Source organism: Perissodus microlepis, chromosome 3 (genome assembly GCF_051167445.1).
Source record: "Perissodus microlepis isolate ML-2025 ecotype Zambia chromosome 3, ASM5116744v1, whole genome shotgun sequence".
NCBI lineage: Eukaryota > Metazoa > Chordata > Actinopteri > Cichliformes > Cichlidae > Perissodus > Perissodus microlepis.
In genome coordinates, this window is record NC_140463.1 from 31,695,558 (window position 1) to 31,710,653 (window position 15,096).

Here is a 15,096-nt window from a genome sequence, read left to right on the forward strand (position 1 = left end):
ATCAGGTATTTCTTTTTTTAACCTTTATTCACCCAGAATAGGCTCACTTGGAGCAGTGATCTATTTTTCACAAACTCCATCCTTCACAGTCACGGAGGCCTACTTAAAACAGCACCTGAGCAGCTCCAGCAAAGGTCCTTCTCCCTCTTATCTTATGTCTCACAATCACATTCCCACTTAAGGCTAAAAGAGTCAATGGGAGCCAGGACTCTCAGTGCAATGAACAGCTGGCAACATTAGCAGCTTAATTTCTTTCTGTGAGTCATTAATATGTAACCACAAAATTCTCAATAAGCATCTTGTGGTTGTTAAAAGCTCCTTTTACTTCATGTGTTCAGGATGTTCCTCAGTTTAACAGTTTTGTTTTCTCTCGCTTTCTTTCAGGAAAAAGAGGGAATCCAGTGGGAAGCAAAAGACGAAGACTTTGAGGATTTTGAGGAGGACAGCGAAGACAGAGTGATATCAGAGGTCGGCGTGAGGGTCGCCACTGGGGCGGAGGAGGAAGATGACGACCACATGGAGTTCTGTCGGGTGTGTAAAGACGGAGGTGAGCTGTTGTGCTGCGACACCTGTACGTCTTCCTACCACATCCACTGTCTGAACCCGCCGTTGCCGGAGATTCCCAACGGAGAGTGGCTGTGTCCACGATGCACGGTCAGTTGATGCTCTTGTCACAGTGTTTTTTTAAATCTGTACCTCACAGATTTCCATCTTCTCGCTTAAATAAACTGCCAGATGTGGTTTTAAGAATGCATTTTTGCTCCAGTGTCCGCCAATCAAGGGACGTGTCCAGAAGATCCTCCACTGGCGATGGGGTGAGCCTCCACCTCCCATTCCTGTTCCACCTGCTCCCGACGCTCCACCCGACGCCCCACCACCTCCACCAATGAAAGGCAGGGCAGAGAGGGAGTTCTTTGTAAAGCTGACCGGACAGTCCTACTGGCACTGCACCTGGATCACTGAGCTGCAGGTGAGTCTGAAAGTCACAACCACAAATAATGGCAAGTCTGTTTTCTAGGGATTCCCCCTCCTCGGTCCAAATATTTCTTCTTCTTCTTTTTTTTTAGCCACACACATGTGTCAGAGTAATGGACCAGACAGCACACATCTGTCTTTTTAATCAAGCTCCTGCAGCCTAGTTTACATCCCTTTGACAACATGCCGTAGCAAAAATGTTAATAAAGTAATTAAATTAAATTCACAGTATTGCTCCCTATCAAATAACTGATATTTCTTATATGCACACTGGGCATCAGGTATACCAGTACAAAAATTTCTAAAAAGTCAACACATGGCAGCAACTCTATGCCTTTAGACACGCAGACACGATCGAAACCTGCTGAAGACGACACCAGGCGTCACTCCTGTCAGCTAAGCACATAAAACTGAGGCCTCGGTTTACACAGACTCACCAAAACTGAACAGCAGAATGTTGAAAAAACGTTGCGTGGTCTGATGAGGTCTTGATTTCTGCTGTGACATTCAGATGTTAGAGTCAGAATTTTTTCAGCTGGCAAATCTGCAGCAGCTGTGTGATGCTGTCAGCAAAGTCTCTGAGGAATGTTTCCAGCACCTTGTGGAATCTGTGCCGTGAAGAATTAAAGTAGTTCTGAAGGCTAAACTGGGTCCAGCCCAGCAAGGTGTAACCAATGAAGTAGCCGTCTCAGGTAGTCAGCCTGGTTTGTTGTTGTTAAAAGACATATTTAAACTTACAGAGTTAGAGTTTTACTTGTTACAAGTTCTTCAGAGGTTAAAATGCAGTTGTGTTTTGACTCTAGCCTGGCTCATTAGCTAATAACCAAAAAATAACTTTTGCTTGCCCACCCTGGAGGAGAAGTATGAAAGAGAAAGCCCACACCAGACTCTATTAAACGGCCCTTTTAGGACCTTTTTTCCTTTTAGGCTGACCAACAAAATCCATGTTTGGATTGCTGTTACACTGAAACTATGTATATCATGTGTAACTGTTGCTTAATCATCTCTGTGGCTGCAGCCGCTTCTCGCACACTCTTCCCTCAACAAGGGACCTACTTCGCACACAGGCGTCTTAAAGGGGACAGAATGGGCGCTATCAGGCGAACCACGAGTGCAGCGCATGCGATTATCTGCATAAGCAAATGCTCGACCCCAAGAATCTTAAACTGATCCTTGGAAGCTTTATTCACAGGGCGGTCCTACTGTTTACACATATTTTTTTAGCGACTGTTATTACAGCCAGAGATGGTATTTGTAAATGAACGTACATCACCATCACTAAAGATTATTATTCCTTTACATTTCCATTCTACTTTAAAAACTGCACTCAGCATGTCATTTGCAGTGTTTACTCAGCATTTTTGTATTCACCAGATTTATGAAACAAAACAGCAAAAACTGCTTTCTACATTTTTTAGGTTGTTCTCCTGTGTCGAGTCTCTAATGCTTCAGATTTAAAAGATCTAACAATGGAAATCAAGCCGTGGTTGAAATATAAACAACTGCTCTCCATATTTAGAATACAGTTTATGACGAGGGTCACATTTTTCCAAGGCTAAACAATGAAAAAAATGGTTTTGGAAACCACAAATCTAGGACGTCCTCACCTGAAAAATGATCATCTGACCAACTAATGTCTTTGTCTCATCAGCTGGAGATCTTCCACTCGGTCATGTATAGAAACTACCAGAGGAAGACGGACATGGACGAGCCTCCCAGCTTGGACTACGGCTCGGGGGGAGAGGATGAGAACGGAGTAGGAAAGAGCGAGAAGAGGAGGGCCAAAGACCCCCAGTATGCCATCATGGAGGACAAATACTACAGATATGGCATCAAGCCCGAGTGGATGATGATTCACCGGATCATCAATCACAGGTAAAGAGCCGTGCACACAAGCACGCAGAGGTCAGGTTTGTGAAGGATCACTAACTGTGATCATGTGTCTCCCTGCTAGTGTGGATAAGAAGGGGATATACCACTACCTGGTCAAGTGGCGAGACCTCGCCTACGACCAGTGTACATGGGAGAGAGACGACATGGATATCCCCGACTTTGCAATTTACAAGGCCAGCTACTGGAAACACAGGTATTTGTTTTTAATGCGGTATTTCTCATTTATTAACCTCCTAAAACCTGCCGTCCACATATGTGGACATCACGTTTTGGGTTGTCCAGACCACAGTACTAGATTTTGCTATACAAGGACCTGATATGCACTTACGAGGACATTACACTGCCACCTGAAATGTTTCGTGTTTCATGCTCTGAAATCTTTTACTTTTTTGACTTTGTCACAGGCATACGTCTTCCTGCAACCATATTGCTCAAAGGGGCACAACTGCTGTTTCTCATTTTGTTTTTGTACTCAGGAAAAATGCTGCTGTGTTCAGACACCAAATAAAGAGTTTTGCACATCAATTGTGACTTTATAATGTTCTATCGAAATTTAAAGCAAATGTCCTCATATGTGGATATAACTTTTCTCAGAAACTACATCAGGATCATTCGCTGTTTTTACATTCATCAGGTCTCAATCAGCCCAAATAGCAAAGAGAAATTAAAATTTCATGCAATGAAAAAGTTCGGGTCTTAGGAGGTTAAAGCAAGTCCGCAGGTGTTTTTCAGCCGCTTCACAGAAACCTGCCCTACGTATACGTGCAGTCTCATCTCCCTTTGATGAATCGGATCCCTGCTAGAGTGAACAGCTTAGTGTCAGCGACGTGGCAATAATTCTGCTGCTGTTTAACAGGGACGCCATAATGAAGGAGGACCCAGACAAACCCAGGAAGATAAGGAACAAGAACTCAGATGAGGGTGAAGATGAGTCTCCAGGCTCACCACTCACTGATGTGAGTAAACTGTAGCTTTGCCCTCAGTATTGTAAAGTCTGCAGCTGCTGTCTGCTGTTAGTCAGTCACTCTTTTGTTATAAAGTTATTAAATGTTTCTTATAAGAACTATCACATCCTGCAATTCAGATTTACATTTTTTATATGCTATACTGTAAGGATTCCTTTACAATGTGTTCCCTTTATTTTCGTGTTAAATTGTACACATTTAAGGATCTTTATTGTATAAAAGCACACTACTGGTGAACTGACTTTGATTATTTTTACTAATAGTTTTACTAAAGCTGTCCGATGCACCATGGGAGAATAACCACACTTTCCAATATTTCTCATTTTGCATATCTAAGCCTCTCTCTTGGTAATATTGCTCAAAACTATCTTTGAAAATGTAGATTATTGAACAGTTTCTGATTCATAATCTCATAATTCATAAATCCTCATCCAACAAACCCCTGGGTTCTTGGGGAAAGGTCCCCTGCTCACCATGACTGCGGGTACAACCTGGCCCAGTCAGTCAGGGAAATTTACTTTAAGACTGCCATCTTTAGCCTTTTGTGATAAAGTTGTAAACCTAGTGGGATTTTTACCCTTCAACTGCAAAAGGCTGATAGTGTATTGTCATCAACCTGCTGGGTGGCCAGGGTGGAGAGGTTTGTAAATCTGACAACTCAGTAGGTTATATAGGAGTTTAAAATCTGTACCATAAGTGCATCTGCTAAAAATCTCGGACGAGTTCAAATCCCAGTGATTGCCTGGGATTTTTCAAATTTATACCGCAGTCACAGGAAACACTACGAGGAGGCTGAGTGGTAGCATTGGCGACCGCCAGTATTTTTTTTTATCATGTACAAATCTGTGTGCATTAAACCACAATAAGTCAAAATACAAACAAACAGACACAATTTGACCTGTCAGTCAAAATCTTTACAGAAAATAAACAAAGACTGATGAATGAAATTAGGTTTTTCTTGGTAATCCAGATGTTTTCAGGAAATGTAAAGGAATTTCCATCCATCCATTCGCTTCCGCTTATCCTTTATCAGGGTCACGGGGGAGCTGGAGCCTATCCCAGCTGTCTTAGGGCGAGAGGCGGGGTACACGCTGGACAGGTCGCCAGTCTGTTGCAGGGCTAACACACAGACAGAGACAACCATTCACTCCCACATTCACACCTATGGCAATTTAGAGTTTCCAGTTAACCCACTCGTATCTCCTCACCGTTTTCTCATTTGTTCCCTTCAGCCTACAATAAAATACGAGGAGCAGCCAGACTTTGTCACGTCAACGGGCGGCACGCTACATCTGTACCAACTGGAGGGCCTGAACTGGCTTCGGTTTTCCTGGGCTCAGGGCACTGACACCATCCTGGCGGACGAGATGGGGCTGGGAAAGACCATCCAAACCATCGTCTTCCTCTATTCACTTTTCAAAGAGGTGCTGACCTTATCTCTGCTTTTTTTTCTTTAACGTTGTTTAAAGTCTCGCTGTGTAACACGGTACTGATTTCCCTCTCTGCTCGCTTCAGGGTCACACTAAGGGTCCATTTCTAGTCAGCGCTCCACTCTCCACCATCATCAACTGGGAGAGGGAGTTTGAGATGTGGGCCCCCAATTTCTACGTGGTGACGTACACGGGAGACAAGGACAGCCGAGCCATCATCAGAGAGAACGAGTTCTCCTTTGATGACACGGCCGTCAAGGGAGGAAAGAAGGCCTTCAAACTGAGGGTAAGGAGGGATCGTTAGCAGTAGCGGGAAAACACGATATCGACAGTGGCGTCCACTCATCCTTCCTCCCTTGTTTGTCCTCCTGCAGCGAGAAGCTCCTATTAAATTCCACGTGCTGCTGACCTCCTACGAGCTGGTGACCATCGACCAAACGGCGCTGAAGTCTATTGACTGGGCCTGTCTGGTGGTGGATGAAGCTCACCGCCTTAAGAACAACCAGTCCAAGGTACAGCAGCTACTGCATATGAGTCCACATTAACGCACTTCACCTCTCTCTGGTGGCCAAACTATGCAATGGCAACACTTTAGTCCCACAGTACTTAACTACTTTCATAGGTCGTTTAATGTACTTTATCATGAGAGTAATAGATTAAGTATTAGCTGTACTTCTTCAGGAAGTTGGGGTCCATGTCATAATGACTTAATTACAACTAATTATAAGATCTATGCAATATAAGATATTTACTTACAGTATAAAACACCTTAAGGCGACTATTGTTGTGAGTTTGCACTATAGAAATAAATAATCCACTGAGAGTTAAATAACGCTGAGCTTCCTTATTTGTGTTTCCAGTTCTTCAGGCGTCTGAACGACTACAAGATCGACTACAAGCTTCTGCTCACAGGAACTCCGTTACAGAACAACCTGGAGGAGCTGTTTCACCTGCTCAACTTCCTCACACCTAACCGCTTCAAGTAGGACTTCTTTCTTTGTAAAGCACACACCTTCACACTACATGAACACCTAATTTTAAAAGGGGGTCCTACAAGAGTAGCTTTGCATGATTCGTCATTAATTAAAAAACAATTAATCTATTCTAGCTTTTGGTGCAGCCCATTCACTTCATCCCCTGTTAGAAAAAGCTGTTTTACCTACTCTCTGTTAAGTGTGTCATATTTAATACATGAGTTTTTATGTGTTTTTGAGACGTCTACATCATCAATGTAGAAGTATAATACAAATAAATCTCATGTATGCAAATTAATATTTAACTATTTTCTAGCAATTATTTCATGGTTCAAAGAGTTGAGGCCTCACTCTTGAAAGGCCACTTTCTTCTGATTGGCTGCCCCTCGTCTGGCTCCCTCAAACAAAAGCTTGTAAGCGTTGCGTCCATAGAAGCAAATGAAGCTGATATCTGTTCATCACAAAAGTAGAAAAGATAGTAACTGAGTGTTTAGAGTAGTGTAAAGCCTAATGCTTAGGTTTACAGGGGTTACTATTATGTACATGTATCTCATTACCTGTAAACAGTAATGTGCCCTTTAAACAAAAATGTGCCCAGTACTTGTAGCTCTAGTAATTCATCTGTTCTTATTTCTAGTTGCAGTAGAATTGTCTATGATAGATTTTCTTCTATCTCTCTTTGCAGTAACCTCGAGGGCTTCCTAGAAGAGTTCGCTGACATTTCCAAGGAGGACCAGATCAAGAAGCTCCATGACCTGCTGGGGCCTCACATGTTGCGCAGGCTGAAGGCCGACGTCTTCAAGAACATGCCCACCAAGACCGAGCTGATTGTCAGAGTGGAGCTGAGCCCTATGCAGAAGTATGACACTGACAAATGTAGATACATGATGAGCAGAAATCTACGTTTGTAGCACTTAGACGAGCATCTTCTGTAGCCTAAAACCAAGGTCAGATTCAACTGAAAGGGTGTGTTTGTGTGTACAAGTGCGACAGTTAGTCTATACATCCTCTGTTGTTTGTAAGTGTTTGTTGGAGGGGAGAAAAAGGTTTTAAAAAGACTTCATCTTGATCTACACATTATATAAACATTGTAGAAACAAGAGGAGCCAGGCATTAATCTGGAGTTGGTACCCCTCTGCACTCTCCTGGGAAGCTTTTGTACATGTTGGAGCCTGTCTGTGGGATTGTTGTCTGTTAATGCAGAAAAGCATTTGGGAGGTCAGACACTGATGTCAGATCAGACGGGCTGACTCTTTCTAGTTCATCCCAAAGGTGTTCGGTAGAGTTGAGGTCAGGAGTCTGTGCAGGTCGGTCAAGCTCTTCCACACCAAATGGACTTTCTTTATGTCGGCAGAGAAAAGGGCTCCTGCCAAGCTGTTCCCACAAAGCTGGAAATACAGAATTATCAACAAATACTTACTGAAGAGTTTGTAAACTCTTAGATTTTTCCCATGATTTCCTTTCTTTTGGTTTCTTTTCTTGGAGACCAAAATGTGTCACTACAAACCACATGAGAACATTCAGTCCTCTTATTGGCCGGATGTGTTCAGAGCAGAAGCAACATTGTTCTGGACGAGTGAATAACATGGAGCAGTTATTCCTAACATTTGTATTCAATATACCTGACTGCTACAAGATCGGCTACAGATTGGATCACGTTTTCACCATAAACCAGTTGCTCGAGTTTCGCTCATCCAATGGTCTTGTTGTAGTTATTTCGGTCCTCACCCAGGTGCGATTACTTTGTTCACATCTGCACAAATGAACCACATTAAAGCGAAAAATGAACCAGCTGTGCATCTTAAAACTGAACAGCTGGCTCCTGGAATTCATCCACCAGTGTCAGTGGGACTCAGTGAAATGCCAGAATTCAAAGATTTAATAGATCCATCTAATGTTGTTGACGTCGTATTGACACACTCCTAATCATTTCCCGATTTTGTGTTTTTCTTGGATTTTCTTAAATGCAGGAAATACTACAAGCTAATTCTGACCAAAAACTTTGAAGCTCTAAACTCAAAAGGCGGAGGAAATCAGGTCTCGCTGCTCAACATCATGATGGACCTAAAGAAGTGCTGCAATCATCCCTACCTCTTCCCCGTTGCCTCAATGGTGAGAAGAAACAAAAGGACACTTTTGTCTTTGGGGATTCTTGATCCACAGAAAGAGTAGATTTAATGCTGCTTAAGTGATTTGTCCTTGGTTTCCTGTATTATTTCAGCACTTACTCCAAGATTTGCTTTAAATGAATAGCAAATTGCTTAACAGGGACACCCTGTGGTGTCCTGTGTCATACTGTATCTTCTTTGTGTTTGTAGGAATCCCCGAAAACACCCAGCGGTGCTTATGAAGGGTCAGCCCTCACTAAGGCCTCTGGGAAACTGACCCTGTTGCAGAAGATGCTGAGGAAGCTGAAAGAGCAGGGACACCGAGTGCTGGTCTTCTCACAGGTACGTCTTCACACAGACACAAACGAGCGCGCATTCGCACACGCAAACACCAGATGGGTATCTCCCTGCGCAGATGTTAAATTGGTCTCGTGACATCTCCAGAAGGCTCAGCGGCAGGCTGTGATTCCAGCTGTGCGGCTGCACGGGTAATCAAGTATTCATGAAAACACATGTCAGTGTCTCTCTCTACCTCTCTGTCTCCTCCGTTTTCAGATGACTAAAATGCTCGACTTACTTGAAGATTTTCTGGATTATGAAGGTTACAAGTACGAGCGAATTGATGGAGGCATCACGGGAGCGCTGAGGCAAGAAGCCATCGACCGCTTTAACGGTGAGACACAGGATCAAGTGCGGTAAGCTGACCGTGAGCTCAGCTAAGGATGAGTAGGTGTCACGCTGTCTTGCAGTACTCTAGAAAGACTCATTAAATTGACAGAAATAACAAAAATGCTGTGACAGACTAACCGAGAAAGTTTGCTGATTAAAATATAATTTTTACATTTTTAAAACGATACGAGACAGTGCCGTTATACCAATAGGCTGTATGTACAAGACTGACACAGCCAGTAGTCAGTGAAGTCATGTGTTTCTGCCACATTTATTTTAGCTTGTTGAAATCAACTGCAACAAGCATGCCTGTGGAAGCTGGGACCACTGCACTCTTAAAGGGAGTGTGCCCTGGGTAGCTTCTCCTTCAGCACTAATGGGGCCATAATGTTTTTACAGAACCTTTTTACAGTGCAGGCAATATACTGCATTTTAAAATGATGCAATTTACACATTATTAATAAAACTACTGTTAAGTCAAATTTAATTTAAATGTGATGTACAAAGCGTGTCATTAAAGTGCTTATTTATTTATTCGTCGTCAGGATTCAGATGGTTCCTCGCGTGATTAATTCTCTACATTTAGGTCGAGGGTCATATGATGATGATGTTGCTTTGATTGCACAATAACAAGAAGAAATATGGAAAACACTTTCAAAAACCTTCTGTTGGTAACGCTCAACTCCTCATTTGACTTTTGGGATTCAATGTTTAAGAAAATGAAGAATCTGAGGGCAAGATTTAGCATGATGATCATAGAAATGATACCTCCCAAATGCGTTAAAGCAAAAGCAACAAGTCTGTTTTGAAAATGTAAGGAGTAAAAAGTACATACATTTTTTTTTTAATGTAGGGAGTAAAAGTAAAAAGTAGTCCGAAAAAAAAAAGTCAAGTAAAGTATAGACAACTGAAAATTGCACTTAAGTACATTAAGGAAGTATTTGTACTTCGTTACCTACCACTTCTACAAAGCACGCAGCTGTGGAAAAGTGCTTGTGTCAACGGGTGTGAATGAGTGAATGAAGTATGTTGTATAAAGCAGTCAAATATAGTAGAAAAGCACCATTTCCACACACACACACACACACAAAGTGAAACCCATGATGTCAAAGCCTTTTTTGTTGAGATATTTTATTTTATTTTTTGTGGTGGTGGGGGGTGACCTTTATTGGATAGTGGAGAGTGGATGGGAAGAAGGGGGAAATTAAGCAACAAAGTGCCTGGGGTTAGACTAGAAGCCTTGTGACACCCAATGAGCAAAATTGGCACCTTGTTTTCTTCATGTTTTTCTCTCTCGAAACACAGTGACAATTTCAATCACAGAGAGGCAACAGAAGAAGAATCTGTATGATTAAAAAAATATATATATATTTATAGAAATTGCTGGGGACCGTGTGGGTTCGGAGGTAGAGACAGCCATGCTTGGGATAAATCTGACAGCTCAGGAGGGGTGCAGGACTTAAATTATTGCATCTATCCCACCAGATAAACATGAATCGTATGTGTAACAGCTGATCTGAGTGATTTGTAGAAGACAACATTGTTTTACTGTCAGAACCTGATCCATGTATGCAGTAATGAACGGTGGTTAGCACTGTCGCCTCACAGTACAAGGTCCTGAGTTCAATTCCACCATCATGCCGGGGTCTTTCTGTGTGGAGTTTGCATGTTCTCCCCATGTTTGCGTGGGTTCTCTCCGCTTCCCACAGTCCAAAGGCATGCAGGTAGTCATGATAGGTTAATTGGTAACGCTAAATTGCCCACAGGTGTGAAGGCAGGTGCAAATGTTTTTTATGAATGCCTCGCGACGCTGCCGGGATTCATCAAAGTCACTGTTACGTGCTGTAAGATCGTCCTGCGTCAGTGATTCATTTATGGCAGCTGTAGCTCAGGTGGAAGGTTGGTGGATCGATCTCAGCCCCGGTGCATCGGAGTGTGTGCAAAGGTCACAAAGCATTTAAGCGTAGATAAAATCGCTGTATTGGAGGAATGAGCTTTCTGCACTCTGTAAATGCTCAGACTTTTTCAAACGCATCCCTCACTGTAAAAAGAAGCAACTTGTAGCCTGTAAAACAAGATGTATCCTGTATTTGTTATGCATACAATTTGGAAAATGGGGATTTTCACCTTTCTTCCCTGTAGTCCAGCTAAGTTAGTTGAGTTCTGCTCTGTTTGATTATTATATTGGTGTTATTGAACAGTAGAACTATGTGGGGCTCAGCTCTAAACATTCAGGCTGAAGAGCTACAGGACAGAGCGAAAGTTTTGGCCCTGTGCTCACAGCTTTGAGCGCATCCACCCGCGCCAATTATGAGCTCATTCTGACAGCATCACCCCTTCTGCTTCCAAACACATGAACACTTCCAGCTACAACTATCACAGCCACATAAGGTTCAAAATAGAGCCCCTTTTTAAGGTGATAATATCAGTGCAGTCTTTGATAAATTGCCTACTGCAGACTTTAGTAAAGCATGTTTGCGTGATTCTTTTACACACTGTCCTACAAGTGTTCCTGTTTATTTCCCTCTCACACATACGCTCTCCGCCCTCTCTGTTTCCAGCTCCGGGTGCTTGCCAGTTTTGCTTCTTGCTCTCCACCAGAGCCGGAGGTTTAGGCATCAACCTGGCCACAGCGGACACTGTCATCATCTTCGACTCGGACTGGAATCCTCATAATGACATCCAGGTGCCGTTCGGTTGGCTTTTCGTGTAAGCGAAGTGATCTCTACTTCATAAAACTTTGCCTCTTTAAAGAATTACCTCATCGCTTCCTTCGCAGGCCTTCAGTCGAGCTCACCGCATCGGACAGGCCAACAAGGTCATGATTTATCGTTTCGTGACGCGAGCCAGCGTGGAGGAGCGTATCACCCAGGTGGCCAAGAGGAAGATGATGCTGACCCACCTAGTGGTGCGCCCGGGTTTGGGATCCAAGGCAGGCTCCATGACCAAGCAGGAGCTGGACGACATCCTCAAGTTTGGGACGGAGGAGCTCTTCAAGGACGAGGGGGAAGGTGACGGGAGTTACTGTTGAATCTAAGAATAACACGTCCACGAGCTGAGCTGGATCTGTTAGTCAAATAAAACTAGGATTGTCTGTTAAATGTAATCAAGTAGAGTTTGGGCTTGGATTGGGATAGATTCTAATAGGGCATGTTTTGGTAGGCTTATTCTGCTGAATTCAATTATTTTGTCAAATACACTCAGTTTAATGCCTTTCATTCTGACAGGTTTCGCCACAGGGCATTCCTGGCATGTTCTGGTGTTATTGATTAAAATAATCGACAAGAGCATTTTTACTTGTTAAAATGTGTTGGAAGAACCATAGAAACAATTGCTCGCTTTTTAACTCCACATTTGGCAGGCATGAAGAACAGTTCAGGGGATAAAGTTGAGGACGAGGGCAACGTCATTCACTATGACAGCACCGCCATCGAGAGGCTGCTGGACCGAAGCCAAGACGACACAGACGACTCGGATGTCCAGAACATGAACGAGTACCTCAGCTCCTTCAAAGTGGCCCAGTACATGGTGCGAGAAGAAGATAAGGTGAGGACTTACTTGAATACCCATGTATTGTATCTTTGCTTGCAAAAATGTGCAACTTTTCCAAAGGTCTGGAGTGGAGACTTATTACATCGTTTTCTCCTCACGTGGATGAAAAATAGAGATGAAGTGTAGCATTTCTTTGCACATACATGTTCAAAAATTATTCAAGTCCTGGTCTCCACATAATTTGCCACTAGAGAGAGCATGAAAATAAAACTGCACTGAAAAAAACAAATCATTTTCATTCCAGAGAACATGTTGAGCAACCCAGATTCAGATTCAACAAGGTGCTGGAAACATTCCTCAGTGATTTTGGTCCATTTTTACATGACAGTATCTCACAGTTGCAGATGTGTCAGCTTCACATCCTGAGCTTTGGTGACTGTTGAGTGAAATCAGTGTCATGTTTGTGACATGGTGTGCTATCCTGCTGGAAGCGGCCATCAGAAGGTGGTACCCTGTGGTCGTAAATAGGTGGATGTGGTTGAGTAATACTCATAATAATACTGGTTCTGGTGTGTAAGGAATGCTTAGTTGGTAACCAATGATGCTTTTGTGTTGTTTATGCCAAATTCTGATCCTACCCCCTGAATGTCACAGGAGAAATAGAAACTCATGAGCCCAGGAAACATTTTTCCAGTCTCATTTTGTCCTGTTGACGAGCCCCACTGACTTGTTGCCTCACTAGAGTCATGTGGTGTGGTCTTCTGCTGCTGTAGCCCATTTGGTTCAAGGTTTAACATGTTGTGCATTCAGAGATGCTCTTCTGCAAATCCCAGTTTTAACGTGTGCTTATCTGAGTTGCCTTCGGTTTGCCAAGTCTACTAAACTTGGAGACATCAGATCTGTCCACAGGTTAGCTTGAGATCAGCTTATGTGAGCAAACCACCATTCCTGTTTTTTCTAACAAACTTAAGTTTATTGTTGTTTCTTAGAGATTATATTTTAACTCTTAAGTCCCACAGTCTTCAGTTTTTTCCATGTGTTCTCATCTTTAATGCTGCAGATCGAGGAGATTGAGCGGGAGATAATCAAACAGGAGGAGAACGTGGACCCAGATTATTGGGAGAAGCTTTTGCGGCATCACTACGAACAGCAACAAGAGGATCTGGCAAGCAAACTTGGTAAAGGAAAGAGGAACCGCAAGCCTGTCAACTACAATGATGCTGCACAGGAAGACCAAGGTAGGGGGCGAGTCTCGTGTAAGATGAAGAAACTCCACATAACAGAATGATGGCTTAGGAGTAGGAAGCCCTGGATGTGAACATGGGTCCTCGTTCACGTGGACCTAAGAATGGATGTAAGATTTATTATGTTAATCTGGGGATCGAAGTAGAAAAATAATGAGGTCTCAGATTATGTGTGTGTGCTTTTTGAGTTATGACTTGCACAGTGGAAGTGAATGGGCCTGGCCTATTGACAGACCACCGTGTGCTGTTTCAGAGTGGCATGCTGACATTTCAGATAACCAGTCCGAGTACTCGGTGGGTTCTGAGGAGGAGGACGAGGACTTTGATGATCGGCCAGAAGGTAAGGAAAAAAATCGGAGACATCAGATCGAGCAGGGCTGCTTGTGAAAGTCGAAATATCTATTTTGTAGGACACGCTCTCAGGCCTGCGTTGAATTACAGCTTGAATTTGATTTAGTTGTTACAGTTCCCTGGCAGAGCAGAACAAGTTGGCTTGCCAAAAATTCAAACCAAAATGCTTCAGGCTTATCAGAAGTTTTTAACTCTTGGTTGACACGAATAACTGCCGGGTTGCAAAATGTAAAAATAAATAAAGAACGTGTTTTATTGAGCGCATCTGTCTTTTTTGTAGCAAATATTCTTACGTGCGTCATTTTTGTTGCCTAATTTTTTTGCACAGGACGACGGCAATCACGTCGGCAGTTGAGGAATGACAAAGATAAACCTCTGCCTCCTCTTCTGGCCAGGGTGGGAGGCAACCTTGAGGTTTGTACAGCTCTGGAACTAGTCTTACTCATTTGTTTTATTTTAAATTGTGATATTTCTGAAATCTGTCAGGCTTTTTTAAAGCAAACTAGGATTCACGGTTATTTTTTCAGCGATCTTTAAAAACTGAATTATCCTTTATTGGAGATGGCGGCAAAGCAATTACTTCTTCAACAGCTCTGAACCTTCTAAGCTCATTCATCATCCTGATTATGGCGGACGTGATAATGATCTCCTGCACTGTTAAAGATTGGACTTAGAGTTTATTTTAGCATTATCAAAGAGTCAGACTTAAACAGAGAAGGCCCTGGGAGGTTTTAAAAACACAAAAGTGTCTGCAAGATTATGAAAAAGTTTTTCATTCTGGCATTTTCAATCAAGCTCTAGGATAATAGTAGTTCACATATATAAACTGCTCTTTCAATAGGTTCTGGGCTTTAACACACGCCAGCGCAAAGCTTTCCTGAATGCTGTAATGCGCTGGGGGATGCCATCTCAGGATGCTTTCTCTTCTCAGTGGCTTGTAAGAGACCTCAAAGGCAAGACTGAGAAAGAATTCAAGTAAGTAACAGACAGTTTAT

At 42.8% G+C, this 15,096-nt stretch overlaps 1 protein-coding gene across 5 annotated transcripts in view; it reads left to right on the forward strand.

The window, feature by feature from the left end:
- The window catches only part of chd3 (chromodomain helicase DNA binding protein 3), a 56,350-nt gene that overhangs the window by 11,356 nt on the left and 29,898 nt on the right, over positions 1–15,096 (forward strand). For 4 of the 5 annotated variants that reach the window (XM_084924076.1, XM_084924077.1, XM_084924075.1 and 1 more), the window contains 20 exons: positions 385–654; positions 767–970; positions 2,627–2,850; positions 2,930–3,061; positions 3,725–3,824; positions 5,066–5,257; positions 5,349–5,549; positions 5,638–5,775; positions 6,124–6,245; positions 6,923–7,096; positions 8,208–8,349; positions 8,556–8,687; positions 8,901–9,018; positions 11,576–11,700; positions 11,794–12,025; positions 12,376–12,560; positions 13,567–13,744; positions 14,004–14,090; positions 14,430–14,515; positions 14,943–15,076. In XM_084924076.1, coding sequence (XP_084780202.1) covers positions 385–654; positions 767–970; positions 2,627–2,850; positions 2,930–3,061; positions 3,725–3,824; positions 5,066–5,257; positions 5,349–5,549; positions 5,638–5,775; positions 6,124–6,245; positions 6,923–7,096; positions 8,208–8,349; positions 8,556–8,687; positions 8,901–9,018; positions 11,576–11,700; positions 11,794–12,025; positions 12,376–12,560; positions 13,567–13,744; positions 14,004–14,090; positions 14,430–14,515; positions 14,943–15,076 — 3,176 coding nt within the window. The remainder of the gene's footprint in view (positions 1–384; positions 655–766; positions 971–2,626; positions 2,851–2,929; positions 3,062–3,724; positions 3,825–5,065; positions 5,258–5,348; positions 5,550–5,637; positions 5,776–6,123; positions 6,246–6,922; positions 7,097–8,207; positions 8,350–8,555; positions 8,688–8,900; positions 9,019–11,575; positions 11,701–11,793; positions 12,026–12,375; positions 12,561–13,566; positions 13,745–14,003; positions 14,091–14,429; positions 14,516–14,942; positions 15,077–15,096) is intronic. The other variant, XM_084924074.1, reaches the window with a different exon arrangement.